This window comes from Pan paniscus, chromosome 8, assembly GCF_029289425.2.
Source record: "Pan paniscus chromosome 8, NHGRI_mPanPan1-v2.0_pri, whole genome shotgun sequence".
NCBI lineage: Eukaryota > Metazoa > Chordata > Mammalia > Primates > Hominidae > Pan > Pan paniscus.
In genome coordinates, this window is record NC_073257.2 from 62,633,791 (window position 1) to 62,657,119 (window position 23,329).

General features: G+C 38.5%; 1 protein-coding gene across 11 annotated transcripts in view; it reads right to left on the minus strand.

Annotated features, from left to right (window-relative positions):
• Nucleotides 1-23,329, minus strand: part of SGMS1 (sphingomyelin synthase 1) — a 314,162-nt gene that overhangs the window by 14,045 nt on the left and 276,788 nt on the right. For all 11 annotated transcript variants that reach the window (XM_055092811.2, XM_034930581.3, XM_034930582.3 and 8 more), the window contains one exon: nucleotides 8,192-8,309. In XM_055092811.2, coding sequence (XP_054948786.1) covers nucleotides 8,192-8,309 — 118 coding nt within the window. The remainder of the gene's footprint in view (nucleotides 1-8,191; nucleotides 8,310-23,329) is intronic.

A 23,329-nucleotide genomic window follows, 5' to 3' on the forward strand; every position in this document is an offset into this window, starting at 1 on the left:
CCCCCTCGCGGCCAGCCGCCCCATCCGGGAGGTGAGGGGCACCTCTGCCCGGCCGCCCCTACTGGGAAGTGAGGAGCCCCTCTGCCCGGCCACCACCCCGTCCGGGAGGTGTGCCCAACAGCTCATTGAGAACGGGCCAGGGTGACAATGGCGGCTTTGTGGAATGGAAAGGCGGGAAAGGTGGGGAAAAGATTGAGAAATCGGATGGTTGTGGTGTCTGTGTAGAAAGAAGTAGACATGGGAGACTTTTCATTTTGTTCTGTACTAAGAAAACTTCTTCTGCCTTGGGATCCTGTTGATCTGTGACCTTACCCCCAACCCTGTGCTCTCTGAAACATGTGCTGTGTCCACTCAGGGTTAAATGGATTAAGGGCGGTGCAAGATGTGCTTTGTTAAACAGATGCTTGAAGGCAGCATGCTCGTTAAGAGTCATCACCACTCCCTAATCTCAAGTACCCAGGGACACAAACACTGCGGAAGGCCGCAGGGTCCTCTGCCTAGGAAAACCAGAGACCTTTGTTCACTTGTTTATCTGCTGACCTTCCCTCCACTATTGTCCTATGACCCTGCCAAATCCCCCTCTGTGAGAAACACCCAAGAATTATCAATAAAAAATAAAGAAAAAAAAGAAAAAAAACAAAAACAAACAAACAAAAAAACGCCTCACATCTAAACACAATAACAAGGGCATTCTCTTCTAAAATCACACTTATGAAATTTAACAATTATATAATACTACCATACTTAAAAAACAGTCCATATTCAAACTACTCGATAGTGTCAACAATGTCCTTTAGAGCTTCTTTCCCCAGTCTAGGTTCCAATCAGAGAATACACATTGAGGTTACTTATCATGCCCTGATTTCTTCTTAGTCTACTACAGTTTGTCAGTCTTTTTTTCCCCATGACACTGAAGAGTCCAATCCAGTTTCTTTATAGAATATTGCTTGATTTGGTTTTATCTGAATGTTGCCTTCTGTTTAAATCCAGCTTAAACACTGTTGGCAGGAATATTCCCGAGATGATGCTGTATCCCTCTCAGTGCATCACATTCAGAAGCACCTGATGTCATTTGTCCTTCTACTGGTTTGTTCACTTGACTATGTGACTGTCTACTGTATTTCTCCACTAAATACATACCTTTGCCCCTTTATAATTAATAAGCAATCTGTTATTTTTTAAAATTATGTAAATATTATGATCGCCAACCTTTCACACAAGGGCCTTAGCATCCAGTGATGATTCTAAATTATAATACTTGAATTATTACTGTAGTGGTTGCAAAATAGTAATTTTTTATTTCTAAAATTTCTCTTATTAGTTTTATGATTAGTAACTATATATTAGTTATTTAGAGTCACACATGGTTAGCTCTGAGGCTTTTTAGAATTCCCCAGTGAATGCTTTCTGACTCTGGTTACCTCTTCATACCAGATGGCTTCTGCCATTTGGATCATCTTTCTCACCTTCCCAATGCCTCCCAAACATGTCCCCCACTCTGCCCTGGTCTAGGCCTTCCTCATCTCTAATTCAGAAATCCATGCAGAAGCATCATCCGTCTCCCTCACGTGAGTACCAAGAACAGATACTTGGCTAGTCTTCTTGCCTTTGCCACTCAGTACCTATAAGACATTAGGCTGGTCACATAACTCTGAACCAACTGCAATTTTCTCCCATTCACTGTTATAAAAATTAAATAAAAACACAACATTTGAATTCATATCTGGCACAAAACAGGTGCATATAATTTGATACTACTTAAGTCTACTTCCCTCCTTCCCTCCCAAATACCCTACTATCTCTATCAATGGAGAGAGATGCTTCTAAAGACAGATGTGATCAAATAATGCCCCTGCTAAAACTTTTCCTGGCTTCCTATTGCCTATAGATAGAACTACGACTCCTTAGTTGGGTGTCAAGGCCCTTTAAAATCTTCCCACAAGATTGACTGCCTGTCTGGAGTCATCTCTGGCCACTTGCTCCATAAGATCCCATGTCCAGATACATCTAGTTTCACCTTATTCCCCAATTCCCTTCCATGCCCGTTGTTTCCTCCACCTGGAACCCTTCCTCCCTCTATCTCCACTTGGCAAACTCCTATTCCTCCTTTGAGATTGGGCTCAGAGGCACATCCACAGGGCAGCTCATGCTCCCAGCAGAGGTGCCTCCGGTGTCTGTGCATCCATGGCAAATGGCTCTGCAAATCTACTACAGGGAGTCAGAGGGGGATCTGGGGATTACATTTCTGTCTCTTTCACAGCTTCTGGATGCCCAGAGGGAGAAGGCGCTTGTCTTATACATTGTGTGTCCTCAAAATTTACCAGTATGCCCACATAGGGTAGGTTCTCTAGAAACGTTTGCTCAGGAAATAAACAAGCTTCTTGACTATCAAATGAAATCACATCAACAATCTGCCTGTCTCACATTCTGGGAAAGTGGTGTCTTCCTTTTAGTAAGAAAGCCTTTAGAAAGGCTAGAGTTTATAAAATAATGTAAAAATTCATACATCATATGTTAAATATAAGGAGACATGAATAATAAATGCATAGATAGCACCATCAGAATCATGTAAAAAATGCATACATAAGGAACTAATATACTGAATTGTTAATAGTAGATAGGGTCATGAGTGGTTCTAAAATCTTCCTCTTTTTGTAGTCTTTCAATATATCTATAAAGAATGTATGGTTTATTTAAAATGAAAACATCTCTTTTTAAGTGACAGAGAGAAGTTATTTAGAACATTGCTATCTTTAATCACTGAAAAAGGAAGAGAACAGCAGCAATGAGAGAAAAGGAAAAGCAAAGAACAGATTTAGGATGGGAAACTTTACTGGAAAGTATATGCAAGAAGCAGAAAAAAAAGAATTGAGAACAAACGAAAAGGAAAATTTTAATGACAATCAGAAACTGGAACAAGCAGAAAATTATCCAAAATCAAGCAATGACAATTTAAGTTGCACACCATCCAACAGGATGGCAGGAAGTTATTTTGGTAATGGAACACAAGCCATATCCTGAAATACTGATAAGGTTAGCAGGAGCTAATCAGAATATCAAACTTTGTCAGTGTAGAGGGCACCTGGAATACTCTAACTGCTACCCAGGAAAGTAAGAAAGAACTGAAGAAGGCCATAACATCCTAAAGAGCAATGAGTCTGTTGCCTTATAAGACTGAACTTGTGCCAGCATAGGGACCCGTTAGGCTGATGGTTGACATTACAGCTCAGCAGCAAGTCAAAGGAGGTGGTTTCATCTTTCTAATCTGTGCATTGCAGAAAAGCTGACAGTGGCAGAGAAGAATATGAAGGCTGTTCTGCTATTGCATTTGTATTATATTGATCCACTGAGCGATCAACCTCAGATGCCACTCAGACATAACCCTGTCCAAAAATGGGCTGTGTTCACTTATGTCAGAGGCAAAAATTAAAACAAAACAAAACATGTTTTTCAAGTTCAAGAGAATCATTTCACTGAAAACTCCACATTGGATTAATACACTAGCCAGCTGAGTGTCCCTGTCTTAATGTACTCTCTCTCTTCTCAAAGGTTTTCAAATCTAAGGTCACCATGGAGACCACAAAACATGCCCAAACATGCATCTCATTTTACTGTTTAGTCACTATTAGATTAACTCATCTGATTATTAAAATGAGAGTCGAAAACAGTGTAAGTTATTTCTTCTCTTCTATTAGCATTAGGCTGCCTGTTTATCTGGAATTTTTTATTTTAAGGAGTTTGTTAAAACAGGAAAAACCTTACCAACAGGAAGCTTACAACACCAAAGAATTCTCAAATATTCTGCCCCTTTTCTAAAGAAACCAGTATCATAAACAGTTGTAACAAGATGAGAAGAGGTTGTTTTCAGGATGGAACACACGGTCTTTGGAGCTATGATGAGAGTAACATGGGCTAATCAAGGTATCAAAAATTTGGCAGCCTCCAGTGTAAGCCATGCACATGTATACCACCATGGGATATGCCAGAAATTTGCAATCTAGAAACTGAACACATCACTTCCCTTTTCACTTCCTTTTCCCAGTGGCTTATTATTGCTGCAGAAACATTTATGGGAAGCCTACTTTTCCTCACAACCTGATCATCTCATAGGATTATTATTTCTCTGAGCGATTATATTTTGTGAAGAGTATACTGCCATCGAGTGAATGAACAATAAGACCAATTTTTATAATCATTACTGTATACTTGTTGAAACATTTTTCTTAGGAGCTGCACATTTTGAGTACTGGCATTAAGGGAAGCATTAAGTACACTAATTACGGCATTTTAATGGCATAGTGAAACCAAGTTTAAGTTCACATGACTGTATTAAGCAGGAAGTCATATTCTAAAGCTCAACTCTCCTCCCTTACAGTTTAGTGATATTGAGTAACTGTCAGAGTATCCACCAAGTGACAGGCCTTAATTGGTATCTCAAATAATAGAATATCCAATTCTGGAAGCATTGTGCTTTCTGTAACTTGTTTCTGGGCCTTTTCATCCATATCCACAGCTTTAACCACCATCCAGAATATGATGATTCACAAATATTTATTTTCCAGCCTGATGTTTCCCTCAGCTTTAGACTATATTGCTAACTATCTTGGACACCGCCACTTAGATATCTCACAGATACTTTAAACTCTGTGTTTAATCCAACTCATTAACTTTCATTTCCTCTATACCATGTCATTATACCAGTGTAAAATCCAGCCCTTGGAATCTTTCCCTATTCTCATTCCCTGCATGAAATCTATTATCAAGTTGTATCAATTTGGTCTCTTAAATATTGCTCAAGTCTGTTTCTTCCTTTCCATCCATCCTTAGGGCCAGTAGCTTAGCTTGAGGCCCTTATCACAGCATTTTACACATTTATTACATAAGTTACAAATTTAAACTAACAGATTTTAAGGTGTTTTCCACAAAGGTAGGAACTATATCTACCTTCCTCATGCCTCATACTGTAGCACCCAAAGCACAGTAGGTCCTTAATGCATGTTTGTTAAATCAGTTCTCACTGGATAAATAAGAGTCTAGGGGTTGAAGCATGATGACAATACTAAGTCCTCTTCTTACTTCCGTATAGCGCGTTACACCCACAGAGCCCCTAGAAACTGTCTCCTTCCACACCTATAACTCCTTAAGACAGATTTCAAAAAGCATCATTAGCTCTGCTTTGCCATTTAGGGAGGGAACTGAGGCTCTGAAAAGTTAAATGACTTGCCCAAATGCTAGTAAGTGGTTGTGTAAGACTGTCTTAACCTTAACTTTAGTATTCTTTTTACTATTAGGTAAGTTTGTATTTTTACAGGGGCAATTAAGTTCCCTCTCTGTACAATGGTTCAGAGAGAGATTGAAGATTCAGTGGCGATGATGTTCAGACATCAAATAGAACTTTGGCCTGAGTGACTTTTAATAAGGTTCCTCTCACTTCTGATTCCCTTAGCCCTAGGTATGATTCTAAAGTAGGCAAAGCTGTCCTCTGAGGCTTCTCTCCAGTGTCACCCTTTTCTGTCTTCAGATACTCGTTCTCAGTGGAGGATTCTAGCCCTTGCCTGACCACTGAATTTCTTAAGCTTGATCTGCCATCCAAGAGGCAGCACCAAGCCTTCGAAGCCTTTCCCAACTCTTGTGCCTAGCTTCAGAAGTCTTTCTATTCCACCTGGCAAATGTTCTGTTAACAAGCTAAAATTGAATCTAATTAAGTCTGCAGAGCCAACTTTCTATTCAGAGGAAACATAGAGCAACACAAGTCACTTGACACCACAAAGAAACAAATGGATAAATCCAGAAAGTGGGATATTCTGTAGGACTATTAATCTAATGTCTACAGGCTACTGGCAGAGGGGTGAAAGGAAGAAAGGACTGCTTTAGAATTATAGACTTAAAAGACAGAACAAGTAAATGTAATATAAAGATTTTGGACCCTAATTTATACAAACCAACTGTAAAAAAAAGAAAAGCATTTTAAGACAATCAGGATATCGCATCAACTTGTAATTGCTGATATCACAGAATTACTATTAATTTTGTTGAACACCAATAGCATTATGGTTTTGTACTAAAATGTTCACAGTTTTTAGATGCATACTAAAGTATGTGGAGGTGAAATGACGTTACCTGGGAGTTGTTTTAAATACTTCAAAAAGAAAAAAGAAAGGAAACAAATGTTGCAAATCTTGATAATTATTGAATCTGAGTGTTGGGTTTATGGGAGTTCCTTATACCAGTTGGGATACATGTGAAAGTTTTCAGAATAAAAAAGTGTATTCTAAATCCTTTCTTCCAAGAGTCTTATTCTACAAAATAAGTAATTAGATTTAATGAGTTTTAACTAGTATTTTTTTCTAAGGTGTGCTAATATTTCACCTCCTACTGTTTAAGATTCTAGTTTCCAGAAGATCCTCATAGAATGAGGGCCCTAGTTGGGATTTCTGGCAACGCAATAAATGAGCAACACGTTTGAGTTTGGCTTTTGTGCACAGTTCCTGCTGCTACTTCTGTGTTTACGAAGAAAACCCACAAGCTATTCTTAGGCAAAGAATTTTGGTTAGATATGTTGATGACTCAAGCTGACTATGTAAGAACCAATGGCTCACCAAGTATGGGCTTGCCAGCAACTGGTGGAGCTACAGTAGTCCTCAAGAAGAAACAAGTTTAGAACCAGAGTAGGGAGAAAGGCTACATGGTACGGCCCCTCAATACTGGATCCATCTTCAGCATGTGCTTGGCCAGAACCTACATCTACCTACCCCTTGGTGGCAAAATTTCCCAATGCACAGACTTTTTTAAGGAGTTGAATTAAACTTAGGTGAATATCCTAAACTGTCAGTTTACTGCTGAGAACATGCTGCTTATCAAGCCAGGCTCCCAGCAAGAGTCCATATCCTTGGATTTTCAATGACAACAAGATATTCCCTATAACCCAGGAGCTACAGGTGAGTGCTTGAGAGCTTTTACAGACAATGAAAACGATGTGAAGCTGGCTTCTTTGGAAGGGCGAAAGAAACTGCAAGAAGGAGAGTGCAGGGAGGCAGGATGGCTGATAGAGAAGAGTGGAATGTTGAGAACATTGCTTTTGTATGACAGCTCTTCCAGAGGTAAGGAAGTAGTGTGTAGCAAAAAATAAAAAAATTAAAAAAATTAAAAAATAAAAAAAAGCAAAAAGTTAAGTAAGAAATGAGCTATCTCTGTAGGCACAAATGTAAGTTTAGCAAAGAAAAGAGCCACAGGAGACATACAAATTAAAGAGATCCAAAATTTCATATGATCAAATTAAAAATCCAGAGTGAATTTTTCAGCTCTCTTTCCAAAGATTCTATCAAAGAGAACATCTCTTCTGGAGGAACAAAAGTACAAAGCAATGAGACTGAAAGTGTTTGGCTGTTTCACCCACACAGGTATAATGCAAAGAAATGATCTCAAATACATCAGAGTATACTATATTTTCTCCCACCAAAAATCAAGGAGAGAAATTAGCCTCTTTTAAAAATTCATTAAAGAGCTTTAATGTACATAAATATTTTAACAATAAAATCTGCTAATTATTTCACAGAGTTCCAACGATCACCCTAGTTAAAAATTCTTCCAAGGTAAAGGTTAGGAGGTGAAGAGTGTCATTTGAATCTGATGGAAAGGTAGAGACAATAAGAGAGGAATAAAGTTTATTTTTAAAAAGACTTCTTTGTTACTAGAGAAAATCAATAAGGCAACATATTACCCCAGATAACAGTGATCTTATTTGGCTTGGTTGAGGACTGCAAGGAAATAGGAATACTTTCTCTTTCTGGCTCTGCTGTAGGGATTAATAGAAAGAAGGAAAATGGAAAAAATATCACTTGAAATCGAGCTCTCCCTCCGAGAGAGAGGAAGCATATAAAAGCTTCTGGATGCGTGTCAAAGAAATGAATGATATTTTAAAAATTTGGCAGGAAACCAAAGAACTACACAAAGCTTAACTGCTTCCAACACACAAACTAGAACACATATTTCCCCAGTTGGGAGGCACTGGCAGGGCTTAGAGATTCTGGGAAGGGTGGGGCTGCCTGGCCATATCATTTAGTAACATTCTCAGATAGAGGAGTGACTCCACTGTATTCTGAAGAAACGTTTTCCTGCAACCTCACTCAAAGGACCCCAGGGCAAGACAAGAAACAAACAGAAAGGGAAATTACAGCGAGGAATAGTTTACCTTCGGAGAACAGTTGAAATGCATACCAGGTACTGGGAGTGTAGTTACATACATTGTAATACACCGATACAGGTACAGCGTGCCAACTATGCAGAAAAATCTTCTGCTAATAATAGACCTAGAAAAAGGGAAAAACAGGGCAGATTCTCAGTCAAGAAATTCTGTAGGTTCATTTACTGTAATTTTCAATGACTCAATAAAAACAAACCCCAAAAACTACTTGAGAACTTGAAACCAGAATGTTGTAACTATGGCTAATACCAGATTAAGACAAAGATTTTGAGAATAACGTTGTGTGGTGCTTTTTAAAAAATATATTAACTGGCCAAAAGTGCTTAAACTGGTTTATATTGCTATTAATTAGGCTTCATGAGGCCTTAAACTTGAGTTGACGTTCAACTGTTGGACATACAAGTGGAGCCCACGCTGATTGGCCAGAACCCACTCAGTATCTGTGGTTAAACATTTAGCGAGTATTTTTGCTGTCATCAAAGGAAGATCTTCAGAAAATCAGAATGATATTAGAATGAGAATTTAAAACTTTTATGCCATTTAATGAGTCAAAGACATTAAACAATTTTAGTTGTACATCCCAGAAACTGATTCTCTGAGGCAACATGATGCCAAGAACGAACCTATGGAAAAACAGCATTCAATCTTATCCCATTCCCTGACTACCACTGCAGCTTGGGATGCACATTTACTTCTCTGAATCTCAACTTCCTAAGAAGTAAAATAGGGGTAACAACATTAGAAATGATGTCTGAAAATTTCCTACCATATAGTAGGTACAAATGGTAGGTATCAAATGTATAGATTAAGTAGATGAATAAAAATATAAGCAAAAATTAGAAATAGTTTTATTATTATTAGGTTCTAACAAAATTATTTGATATATACATGTAGGTTTGTATCTATCTATATACATATACATGTATATTGAGTTAGATAACTTCTCCTAATATAAAAATTCCATGTAAGTTTGTTCAACTTAACCTCATTAAAGTCTTTTGAACAAGAACATTCTTTCCCTCTCTACCTCTCTCTTGTAGTACCACAGGCCAGAATCATGTGAGTAACCCTGTGGGTCTCCTCTTCCTTAACCTTGTGAGGAGTTCAGATTTTCCCAAACAAGGAAAATTTAGAAACAGTGGGCAGGTGTTCCTCTTAGGATCTTGGCCATTCAACCATTATAATCATACAGTGTAGCTCTAGTCTTATGCAGGATGGGCATACCTACTGAGGTGTGCTAGCCAGAGGAAAATTTGTTTCATGTGTATTTTCTGTTTTAAAAAGAGAAACAAAGATATGTCACTTGTGTGATTAAAAATTAATTTAAAAAAACCATACAATTATACTAGCATTTTATCCACATCTGCACAGCCCATGTATGTTACTTAGGTTTTATGAGTAGAATTTGGGTGTTGGTCTCTTTACCTAGATTTGAGAAACTGGGTCAGAATTATTTACGATAGAAGCCATCTTTGCTTATTTTCTCTTAGTCAAGCTGCGTATGCCTCCTCCAGAGACATGAATTTATTCAGCATAAAGTTGTCTTGGCAATCTATATGCCTCTAATTTCAAGTAAAATACAAAGCACAATTAAATAATATAAAGAGGGACGATACTAGAGAAGAATACCAGCCTATAAATGTCTTTGCCAAGAACACCAAAAAAGAAATATCAAAGTAAATTCTACATTGTAAGACATAATGGTCATCTTTCTTTAAAAGAAAACGCCCTCCTTAGCCATCCTGCTCAAGTGAACAGAAATTATTTGCAATTTCACTTGAACTGTACAAGAAACACCTAAGTCAGCACACTTTCAAGTCTAGATCTGCTGAACTCTTTAGAGGAAGAAAAATAAAATTATTGCTTTTGCTAAAGATTACTATCTTAAAATCACTTTGCCTGATTATTTTATGATGCACAAAAGGTATACATACTCACACACACACCACCCCAATAACTATCTCCATATTTCAAACTTGAGTTACATGTAAGTACCAACAGAAGTGATTTCAGAATTATTTAAAAATCTAAGAATGAGGTATAAAAAGATGAGAAAAGACAAATACATAAAATTGTTTTAATTAAAATACTGAAGATTCAGTCACATTTACTATTTGACTTAAAGTGAAAGAGTCAAATGACTTTGAAAACTGAAATTTGACCATTTCCATGTGAAACTGTCAATGTTAACAATAAAGTGACAAGTTAGAAGTGGTTGTTTTTAAGAATTTTCTGCTCTTTGGCATTTAATATTTTTGAAATTAAGCTTAGAATGTCTTTGGCGTATAATGTTAAACAAGGATTTTCTACAACAAACTTTAACAGAGGATAAAAGTGTTTCAAGAAATTGTATGCACTTCTGGGCGTTCACTTCCTTAATCAAAGAATTTCATACACTTAGAATTCTTATTCACTTAAAGGTTTAAAAGTTCAAGATGTGCTTTACAAAAACTCACAAAAGAAATGTTAATGAGATATTGCTAGAAATTAAGCAGATGCCAACAAGAAGATGTACAGTACAATTTTCAAAATCACAACGGTGCTCCCCTCACATGGGATACACCTCTCCTTCCACATTCAAAAGAAGCCAGTTTCCCATCTGCACACACTTGGCAAGGACTATCATTTCAGAGACTTGCGTTTGGTCGCGTTTATCTATTTTTCTCCCAAGTGTTAGAGCACTAGGCTCATTATTACTTTTTCTGAGAGAAAAGGAAAATGTATCTGTTCAATTTGATTATAAGGAAATATGAATAAAAGTGTTAACATTTTATAGATCATTATTAAGACTTACTAGAATAGCATGTTATGTCAAGTACATGCTAGTATTTTATTAAGCTTTTTTATATTCCTAATTTTTAAAAACATTGCTCAGAACTTGACTAAATACTACCAGCACTAGAGTGTTTTTGGCATTTGGTACAATGATCTAAAATTCTGAAGAAAGGCCAGGCATGGTGACTCACGCCTGTAATCCCAGCACTTTGGGAGGCTGAGGCAGGTGGATCACTTGAGCCCAGGAGTTCAAGATCAGCCTGGACAACATAGCGCAACCCTGTCTCTACTAAAAAACAAAACAAAACAAACAAACAAAAAAACCATTAGCTGGACATGGTGGCATGCGCCTGTAGTTCCAGCTACTCTGGAGGCTGCAGTGGGAGGATCGCCGGAGCCTGGGAGTTAGAGGCTACGGTGAGTTATGACTGTGCCACTGCACTCCAGTCTGGGTGACAGAGTAAGACCTGTCCCTAAATAAATAAATAAATGAAAAGGGGTTAAAAAAAATTACTATAGTGGAAAGTAAAACTAAAATACTGGAAAAAGTTTGTTTTCCCATGAGTTGTCTCTTTCAACTAATCCACAGTAGGAAGACATACACAGCTCTTTCAGTGCCCAGACCTGGCCTCCTAGCTCTTTCTGGAAGCTATTAGCTTTTAGAGATAAATAGGACTTGACAATGGTGCAGTGGAACTAAGCAACAATTCAAAACTAAGAGGCAATACACAAGGGAGAGCACATGTAACTAACACAGAATTGGGAGACTCAAAACTCTGGAGCAGTTATGGAAGAGTAATGATTCAGGTCTCTGATTAGTGATTCCAGCTGTAAAACATGAACGGACAGACAATGCATCACTGAGCTGTATCTTTACATAGATGCTAGTTTTACCTTTAACAAAGGCTCACCTGGTGCCTTTGACCATCTCAATTAATTTCCTTAGAGATTAGCTTCCTCAACAGCAAAAGGAAGAAAAAGACATCACTTTCTTATGAATCAGAGAAATGGGTGACAAAAAAACTGGAAAGGCCATGAAATAGCACTAAGAATGGGCATCAGAATAGTCATGTTTTTCTTAATATATAAGGTTGAAAAATGAAATAATTTTGTTTAGAGCCAACGACCACACTACTAAAAAACAAAGTTTCTATTGAGGTATTTCCCCAGGCATGGTATTACCAACAGCAATTGTTTTGCCAAAGTTCTCTTATATACCAAGCTCTGTGTCATTTACTTCTTAAAACCACCTGGCAATGCATGGATATGATCCTTATTTTACAGATGGGAAAAGTGAGGTTTAGAGAGTTTAAGCTGAAATATAAACAAAACAAAAATATTCAGGAAACTGCATCACATTGTGTAAGAAATCTGAATTTTGAGTATTTACAGCTGAGCCAACATCCTATCCCATTTCAGCCACATTTCAAAATCTACTTATGACTATATTAGTAAAGTACTGAAAAAATTATTCTAGTATCACATAGCTATCTAAAACTACATGTGTCCATTTTTCATTATTTTTTGTAGTCTTGTGCCCAGTTAGATTTGCTTATTACCACCTCGTATGTTAAATCAGTCATCCTGAAATGTCATCCATTTCTCAACACTCTATCTCACCTGAACATCCACAATAACCTTCTTTCTACCTGTTGTCCTTAACACCACTCTTGCCTCCTGCTATGGTCTGAATGTTTGTGTCTCCTTCCCCTCAAATTCCTATGTTGAAACCTAATCACCAGTGATTAGATCACAAGGGCAGGGTCCTCAGGTCTGAATTAGTGCCCTTATAAAATAGACCATAGAGAGGTGGGCTCACCCTTCTGAAATGTGAGGACACAGGGAGAAAGTGCTATTTATGAACCAGGAACTTGGCCCTTACTAGATACTAATCAGCCTGCACCTTGAGCTTGGACTTCCAGCATCCAGAATGCTGTAACTCACCCAGTCTACGATATTTTGTTATTGCAGCCTGAACAGACTAAGGTAGCTTCCTAAAATCCATTCTGTTTAGAACCGCCAGAATCATCTATTTTGAAACAGTTAAACAGGTATGTCCCTTAAAGCCCTCCAATGGTTGTCAAACTCATTTTAATAAAATCCAAATCTTTTCCCAAGACCCTGAGGCCCTATATCTGGCTACCTCCCTCTAGCCTGCCCTCTGGCCACCCTCCCTATCATTCTCCAGGCTCTATCTCAGCCCAATGACCTTGGGGCTCTTTGAACACAGCTTGCGAAGTCCCTCCTGCCTTGAGTAGGATCTCTGAGCCAGCCATTCTCTCTGCCTGGATTCTGCCTTCTCCTGGGACACTTGCCTGTCACTGACATTCCATTCAAATGTCATCTCTCAGAGAAGTCCCCTACTCTAAGGAAGCCCCTGCTCCTCTCTATCCTATACTTCTATTTTAATTTCTTTACAGCCCTCCTGACAACATTCTGCACCCCCACATTCCCATATTCTGTGGAAGCTAACTAACTCCAAAGAAATTCTAAAACCTGTTTCCTTAATTTCTTGCTACAGCACCTGGATTCCCTGGATTGTGACAACTCCCCTCATAGCTTTCTTCAACTCCCTTCAACATGACATCTCCTTTTTTTAAGTCTTTTTTTTTTTTTTTTTTTTTTTGGTGAGACAGGATCTTGCTCTGTCATCCAGGCTAGAGTGCAGTCGCATGATCATGGCTCACTGCAGTCTCGATCTCCCGGGCTCAAGCAATCCTCCTGCCTCAGCCTCCTGAGTATCTGGGACCACAGGTGCAGGCCACCATGGCTGGCTAATTTTTAAAAAATTTTCTGTAGAGACAGGGTCTTGCCATTTTGCCCAGCTGGTCTTGCATTCCTGGGCTCAAATGATCCTCCTGCCTCCACCTCCTCTGTCTTCTCCTAGATGTGAATCCCACTGCCAAGGGCAAAAAGAGCCACTCATTGTTCCCTAAACACAAACTCAATTTCTTGCTTTTGCCTGTCAGTTTCTTTCTCTGGCCTCTCACATGATTATGTCTGCTATAATCCTATGCATCTACCTCATGGCTTCCAGATGTCCCCAACTGGACAGAGCCACTTCACCCTCCCAATTCCTTCAAATTTTGTTTCTACTGTATGGTATTTTTTAATAGTGAGACTGGAATCACCATTACCAACAAAAATGTCTCATGTCTCACCCCTTTTGTGAGAAGATGCTCTTAAGAAGACCTGTGCTTTCTTGTCTTTTAGTCCCAGGGAGACTTATGATGGTACCTGTAATATGACTGGCAGTACCAGCAACACTACAGTTTTGTGCTCTAGAGCTTTAGTTCTTATTCTCTCTGAAGTCCTTTTCTACTTCTTTCTACAAATGTTTGTTGCTTAAACCCTTTTATGTATCTGCCAGAGTTACTCTGCCCTGATGCTCACTATCCCTTCACTCTGCATCCTTTCTGCATTCATATTTTTATTCAAAACACTTGCTAAGATTGCTCCATTATCCAACCAGGACTGCAAACCCCTGGAGATTGGGGCCTGTGCGTTCTGTATCCTTCTCTCTTCTTTCTAGTCTCATTGTCCTGTAAGGCCTTTCCACCCATCACAGCCTCAGGTATCTCAATGGCTACAGACTCCATTTAGGAAAATCCAGGGCTTAATTCAGTATTTTAGGAGAGAAAATTCTAAGGAAAGGTTAGTAAAACAAATGAAGAGCAAGACTAAACATGGTAGAACAGACAAAATAATCAAAATAAATGCTTGCCTGGGAGATTTAGAACTCATTTAATACTTCCTAGGTACCCATACAGGGTAGATGGCACAGTTCATGAATCAGGAAAATGAGACATACCTGTGCACCAGTCCAGAAATGTGTCTGTACATATACTATGTGTTTTTGCTTTTTAAAATCCAACTCAAACAAAATTCACACCTTTGTTACTAATTATTTTAACAACATTCCTGTTTAGTATATACCATTATCCTATTTTACAGAAGGGGAAATTGTATGAGGAATTTAAGTATTAGCCTGGAGCCAGAGAGTAAGTCAATGACAGAGTCACAACAAAACCCAGGTCTTTTAGACTTTGAGTCAGCTGCTCTTTTTGCTAATGAAATTAAAATGTTACTTCCTGAGTTATATACAGGTTGTAACAGGAAGTAAAGAAAAAAATGCTACCCTATAAGACATGAACAAAAACATCAACACTATCTACTTGAGATAGTTATGTAGAATTAAAATCAAGTATCCTCCAGAAACTGCTAAATAAAATTGTAAACAAAAGGTGTTAGATTTCTGTGTTCGTATTTTAGGCTGTCAACAAAAATAATGTATGTATATATGTGTACATATATGTGTGTATACATTAGTGTATATATACATAGAATACGAATGTGTATATGCATACATGTGTGTTTGTGTGTGTGTGTGTATACACACCCAGATCTCCTCATTTCTTCCCATCATCAAAACTTAACCACCTTGAGTCACATTGTTAGGGGCTTGCTTAGTCACAGCCAGCAGAACTGAACAATTAATGTTTACTCTTGGGCTAAGGGATTATCCTTAAAAGTAACACTGTTTTTTTAACAGGGGGTTTCTGAAAACATAACAGACACATCACCAGCAGTCACTAACATTTATTGAATTCTAGGCACAGTAACTAGCATGTGCAACACTTAATAAATTTTAGTGTCTATTAAAATTCACACAATGAATATATATGTGCTATTCTAAACATGCGGAATACAGCAGTGAACAGAATGGACAAACATCCTGGCTTGTGGGGCCTGTGTTCTAGTGAAAGAGGCAGACAATACACAGGTAAAGAAATAAGTAAAATATAGAGCATGTTAGATACGTGCTAAAGGGTAAAACTAAGTGAGAGTCTCATTGGGGGAAGGGAGGTTAGAATTGGGGGCTAAGTTGGTCAGAGAAGGTCTACCTCTGTATGATGGGTCAACAAGGAGGTTATCTGTGGGAGAAAATTCCAGAGGCTTGTGTGTGTCGGTGTTTGTTGATCATCAAGGGAGTACAGGGCATGAGGTCTGGGAGGACCTCGTAGGTCACCATATGAGGACACTGGCTTTAATGCCATATGAGGTGGAAGAAGAGAAATGTACTAAAAGCCCACTAAAAGGAAGCAAGACCAGGTAATAACCTAGGTAAGAGATGAAGGTGGTTAGACCTATGCCAGCAATAGATGTGGTGAGGAAGGTCAGAGGATCACTTGAGTCCAGGAGTGCCACACTACAGTGAGCTGTGAGCTATGATCATGCCACTACACTCCACCCTGGAGGATGAAGTGAGATCTCATCTCAAAAACAAAACAAAACCCAACACATTTGGGCTGAGCACTGGGAGGAATGGAAATGCCACTGGTGGGCTTGGGAACCAGGAGGATGCCAAGTACTCTGTCAAGTGCTTTATGCATATCATCTCGTTCAATCCTCAAGACAGCATTATAGAAACTATAATTTTCATTTTGTAGGTAAGGAAACAATGCTACTACAATAGTCAAGTAACTTGGCCAAAGTCACTCAGTCAGCAGGCAGCTGTAGGGATCTAAATCAAGAATGATCTTCCAGTGTAAGACTGAGTATAACCACATGCTTCACCACCACAGTCATGGCACCGACAGGCTGGTGGGACACAGATGTGGTGACTTCTAAATCAGATCATGAGTAATTAGACATCCATGATGGTTTGTTGCGAGGAGGGAAATAGACAATCCCTGGGCATGCTGTAAAAGAGAAGGCCAAAATGATACCATTTAGAAATACACATGTACACAGAGTACTCATTTATGAGCACGTGCAGAAAAATATCAAAAGTTATATGAACCCAAATATGAGCATCATTTATCTCTGGTGAGATGATAATTTGGTTTGTCTTTTTGTTTATCCTTATCTTCTAATCTGCCTACAAGTCAAATTGCTGGGATTACTAACTTTAGAGAAAAATCTACAATTTCCCTATAATTCCTATGGCTCAGTCCATTATTTAGGTCATGAGATCTAAAATTGTAAATTAGAAAAGGTAGAAGCAAAGAAGACCACCAGTTCACCAACATGAGAATGAAAGGTGGGGCACAATCTGGGACTGAATCCATCATCTAGCCTTTAGAGTGTCCTTCCCCACTCCAAAAAAACTGCCCTCGGTAAACAAAAAGAAGACAGAGGAGGCACAGCGAGGCCTGCAAGAGGCTAGGAGATCCAGATGATCTGGGAAGAGAAGGGTCAGAGAAGGTCCCCAGGAAAGGAAAGAAAATGGGATCTCAGCTCAGGCTCTGAGCCTAGATAGATAATAGGTCAGAATCAAGGGAAGAGAGAAAACGTACTAGAAACAGAAAGTAAAAGAATAAGGTTGGGCATGCCTAGTCAGTGGTCTTAAGTGCAGAAATGTGACTGAAGTTGGTAGCAAAGGAAGCTTTATCAGATTAGTAGTGAGTAGGGCCCATTCCACACTTAGAAGGTTCCAGAGCTAGGACAGAGCTAAGGGCATTTTCTACAGTCTATGGGGAACTGCAAAAATGGACGGCTATCAAAGTTGGCAGATCCATCCTGAAACACATGCACGTCTCCCAGATGGAACCCAACACAAAATATATAATTAAAAAACTGAACTCATTTGTTTTTATTCTGTCCTATGCACGTGGTATCTACAACACTAAATCTGTTAAAAAAAATACATCTCCAAAGGACAGATGCCTATAATACCAGGAAACTTATAGACTGGATGTATAATGAAGAGCCTTCAGTGCCCAAAATATGCCACTGTAGGATTCTGGGCAAGTCAATAGCTTCTCCAAGTCTCAGTTTTCTTCACTGAGAGAGGAGAATAACACTACTTGTTTTTAAGGGTTGATTGTATCAAATGATACAATACACATTAATGCTTACTACTCTAAAATCAGTTAGTTTGGAACCTGCCTCTTGAATAGGATAATAATTTTTGACAACATGGATTAAAAGGAACAGAACAAAACAGATTTTGAGTAAGCACATAATTGATGCAGCTACATGTGTGGAGGGAATAGAAAGGAGGGAAAGAGGTAATCCCTGAGCACCTACCTTGCTTTATTGCTGGAGAGAAATATTACAGCTTATCAGAGAATTAAATAATGGGTAAGTATCCGAAAAAGCACCAGTAATATGAGAGAATTTTGTCCTCATGAGTTTCATACATGGATGGAGTTTAGACAACACATTTTCAAAAACTGAGATGTCACTCTAAGAACAAACATTTCCCAGAATATAACCCCCATTCAACTGTTCTGCTCGCTGCTATATCCATAGCACACAGTCCCCAATAATTTTTGGTAAATAACTAAACATAAAAATGTTCTGAAGCTCCATTAAAGACTACAATTATGGTCCCACAGTATATGGCTAATATATAGTAAAGTGAAATGACCTTAAGAAAAGGTTCTTCTGGAACTCAGAAAATAAATTCTATTGAATAGAAACCCCCACCCCCGACTTCATATCAAATGCTCTCTATATCAAATGCCTTTAAGAACTTTAATCACAACCATCGAAGACATAAAAACAAGGGAAAAACTGTTGACAGTGTCTGTGGGTCATAAACTACCTTTGGGAACAGAAGAGGAGTTAAGTAGTTTGATTCAATCAACTTAATGTGAAAAGAAACACTGATGGGATTAAAATAGGGTAAAATGAAAGATAAATGTTAGTGGAGAATCTAGTCTATTGAATAAAACACAAACCAAAAACAAATTAGCATCTGACAAAAGCAACTGCCAATCAGTACAAAGATTATGCTTGGAAATTAGATTCCATTCACAGAAGAGAGGAAAATGCTATAGAAATAATCTCTTATGTTGGCTGATACCCACTTAACAAATAAGGCCCCCAAAAGGTTTATCAAAAGTTAAAATACAAAAAAAAAAAAAAAAAAAGTCTTTCCCAAAGTGACCTCCAAACATGAAATACAGAATGCTAGTAAACTTCTAAAAATCCATCCTAGTTCTCTCAGCATATAATCCCAGAAAAGCCATACTGGAAAGTTGTATCTGTTCCTTCCTGCAGGATTAACAAAACCCCTAGAAACAGTTCTAAAACTTGATGCCATGGCAGGTCCCAAGCAGGATCTGTGGTCATCATTTTTCTTCTTTACTTCCTTCCCTTTTGGCATGGGATCAATTTTCAGAGAAAATTGTCACCCACTAAGTGACCATTTCCATTTCACTAGCCTCTCTACAAATCAATGCAACTGTTTATGCCAGAATGTTTTACCACTAAGCTCTCTCTACCCCTGACCCCAACCCATAACCCAACTGTCCAATGGTTTCTTTTCTTTCTTCAAATCTTTTCACCACCAACTGACTAATATACCCTGTGATATCTAATTTCTCCTTATACAACTGTCTTATGCTATTCCTTTTAGGCAAATGTCTGACCCAAAAGAAGCTATGGTAGAAAACACATATCAAGATATATACCTGACTTCATTTCGCTCAGAAATAAAATATATTCAAACAAAGTTGGAGATTTCCCCAAATTAGTAAATGCTATTTCCCCATCAAATTCCATATACAAATCAAGGATTCACAGAGACCCCCAAAAACCTCCTATGAGAAAGATACTGCAACAGAAGTCAGCCCTGTCATTATAAAAGATTAGAAACTGTAAGTGTCATGGCTTCTAGAAAGAGTTCAGCCCTTCTCATTACCCTTCCACAAAATTTATTCACTAAACAAATGTTAACTGAGTCTAAGTCATGATCATCTTCTACCTGGACTACTGCAATGGCATTTTTTTTTTTTTTTAGAGTTTCACTCTTGTTGCCCAGGTTGGAGTGCAATGCTGTGATCTCAGCTCACTGCAACCTCCGCCTCCTGGGTTCAAGCGATTCTCCTGCCTCAGCCTCCCGAGTAGCTGGGATTACAGGTATGTGCCATCACGCCCAGCTAATTTTGTATTTTTAGTAGAGATGGGGTTTCTCCAAGTTGCGAGGCTGGTCTCAAACTCTCAACCTCAGGTGATCCACTTGCCTCTGCCTCCCAAAGTGCTGGGATTACAGGCGTGAGCCACCACGCCCAGCCTGCAGTGGCATCTCAACCAGGCCCCCTGCTTCAACTCTTGCTTCCCTAGTCTCTGTAATGCAGCCACATTCTTTTAAACACCAGTTTCATTCTTTTAAAACACCAGGTTTTTTGTATCCTTCTCCCCTAATGGCTTACTGCCACACTTGAAATAAAATCCAAACTCCTTATCCATCCATGGCTTACAAGGCTAACACCTCACTGACCTCCTGCATCAGGGTTCTCTCCCAGCTAACTCAGCCACATAGACCCTTGACCGTTCCTCAGGTTAAGTGCCAGAACTCTGCACTTTCTGTGTCTCCTGCATCAACTACTCTTCCCCAAACACATGCATGGTATTCACTCTCATTTGATTCAGATGTCTGTTCAACCATCTTCTAATCAGAGGAGTCTGGTTTCTGATCATTCAATCTAAAATACCAGCCTCTCCCCACTCTCTCCAACACTTGCTAGCCCTTTGCACTGCTTTATTTTTCTCCATCACACTAGCCAATATCATATATTCATTTACTGCCTCCCTTACACTGGCCAGAATATAAGCTTCACGAAAGCATCAGGATCCTTTACTCAGTGGAGCATCCCCAGGGTCTATCGGTGCCTGAAATATGGTATACTGCTTAATAAATACTAGTTGAATGAATGAATGAATTTCAGGTAAGCACTTTGTATGTGCCAGGCACTGGGATAGAAAGGTGAATGATGAATAGGATCTAGTTCTTCCCCTTGAGGAACTTACAATTTAGCAATGAAGGAGACATATATACAACTAATAGAATGAAATGTGATATGGGCTTAATGTGTTTGAGGAAAACTGTGGAGTGGAGTAGCTAGAGATAAGGCAGGAGAGATTGGGACCAGATGCTGAGGGCCCTTGAGCTTCAGGCTAAGGAGCTGGTTCTCCATCTGAGCACCCACTATGGAGTTCTAAATAGAAATGGAAAGAAGAAATGGATCTAAAATTAGAATGGAAACAACTTAGTGACTATCTGGATAAAAGGAACTGAGGAGTTCTAGGTTTCTAGGAAATGCCACTGGCCAGATACGAGGAAGAAAAGGTTGGAAGAAAAATATAGTAAATCTGGTTTCACGCAAGTTGAGTTTGAGGAACCTATGACCACCACACTAAGTCATAATTTCCTGGTGACTTGGAAACTCTAGAGTCCTGCTCCTTGGCTTTCTTCTTCAGGTGTTCACCATGTCCCAGTAGAGCTGAGCCACACGTATCACACATAGGTGCCACTGTGTTAGCCATGATTTAGCCATGCATGAAAAATCCTTACATCTTCAGCCTTCATCAAATCTCTAAGTTTAATATGTTCTTTATCATGCTTTCTTAAAACAAGGGATACCTGTTTTGCAGTGAAGTCTGACACAAATGCAGAGATTTCCCAGGAATTTTTCCTAGTCAGTGGCTTGAAAGTCCAATTCTAAATGGGGAGACAACATTATTTACAATTGTAAAAACCAAAAAAGTTCTCAAGGACAGGCATTATTGTTGCTTTCCATTTTGAGAGGTCATGGAAATCCCATGTGGATTTACGTATATATAAACATATATACATACAGATATGCAGGGGAGACATTAAGAATGAAAGGAGGAAAAATTTAAGTACAAAAAAAATCAAAACCTATGTTTAATAGTAAAGGACAATTTTATACAACATAAAGATAGAACCAAATGTCACAATGTCACAAATTCAAGATTAAGATTTTCCAGCACCTCAAACATTTGGTTAAAGGGTTTATTGCTGGGAGTTTTTGGCCAAATTCTAGTTATCTCATTTCTTAAGTAAGTGATCCTCTAGTTCCATCCCATGATTCTTCTCTAAAAAGTAGAAGAAACTGAAATAAGAAGGATAGACTGATTTTTTAAGGGATCCAGGACTTTTAAAATCAAAGTAAAAATATTCTGTTGGGAATTACTGGCCAAATAGGCTTAATTTGGAGAAGTCGTATAAAACAGGCTCCTAAGTGGCACACCTCCTAGTGGAGATTGGGGACGGGGTCAACACTCAGAAGAGTCAAATACAAAAACGGAGAAGTTAACTCTCTGCTAAGAATATCCCATAACCAGAAGGATCAATTTCTCCAAAATGCCAGATAAACAAAACTGCTATAATGCAATAACCAAATAACTAGAAACAAAGGGTCCCTCTGATACTACAAAAGATTTTAACCTTCTCTATGAGAGCCAGGAAAAGGTAGTTTATCCATCTTCACTGCTTGATGTGTCATCTGCATCTTTCTTCCTACCTCCTACCTCCTACCTGTCTGGTGGGCCAGATACACTGAAGAGAGGTCACAGGGAGAGAGACAGGAAACCAGCGGTGGACCCCCGTAGAAGGACAGGGTGGACGATGCTTAGGAAGATCATGACGACTCTGCTTTCATTTCCCACATCCCTATCCCGCCAGAGGTGAAAATCAGAGAGGACTTAGTTGGATGCATTCTGGACACAAACGCTCTGAAGCTAATAAAATTCAATATAATTGGCCCATCCAATTATGTTAGAATCTAATAAAATGTAGTTGTATATATATATGACAACAGAAATCATCTAGACTGAGACGCCATTATTCCATTTGTGAGAAAAACGAGGCTCCTGAGATGTAAGGATCCACCCAAACCACTCAGCAAGTTGGACACACCTGAGGCCAGATCCCAGGCTGCCTGCATTCCAGCACTGAGTTAATTTTGTCAAATCAACTGGTTTCTTGCTTTGAGCAATTTAAATATATAAATGACTACAGTATTGTCAATAAGTACCAGGAAAACGCAAAATCATAAAGCTTAAAGAGAAATAGATTTGAGGAAAATTTCCTGTTGGGAAAATTGTAATTATTAATATACTTTAAGAAAATTAGTTTTATGGTTAAGAGGATACTTTATAAGAATAAAATTACTTAAAAGTCACAGTTCTGTGAAAGATTCTGATTCATAACTGTTAAGACTTACTCAAAGTTATATTGTGGGGTAGTAAATTATTTGCCTGAATTTAAAAATTTTGATGAAAAACCGGAAAAGGAGCAAACTTACAAAAACAAAACAACAAATATCAGGGAAAACTCAGGAAGCATAATTTGAGTTGACCTTGCCTTTGTACAGTACTGGTATTTTGTTCCAGTGGGATTTTAGGAAAAAAGTTTAAAAGTCAAAAAGGCAAAAGCAGAACTAAAGTTTGGCAGCAAAAATAATGCATTTAATAAACTCCAAGTATCTTGTATTTCTAAAGCCTATTCCTATTTATTAGCCTCTTAAAACTAAAGGAACAGAAAAAAACGTCTTCCACCAAATTAAATGCAGCCCAGACCAACAATTCTATTTC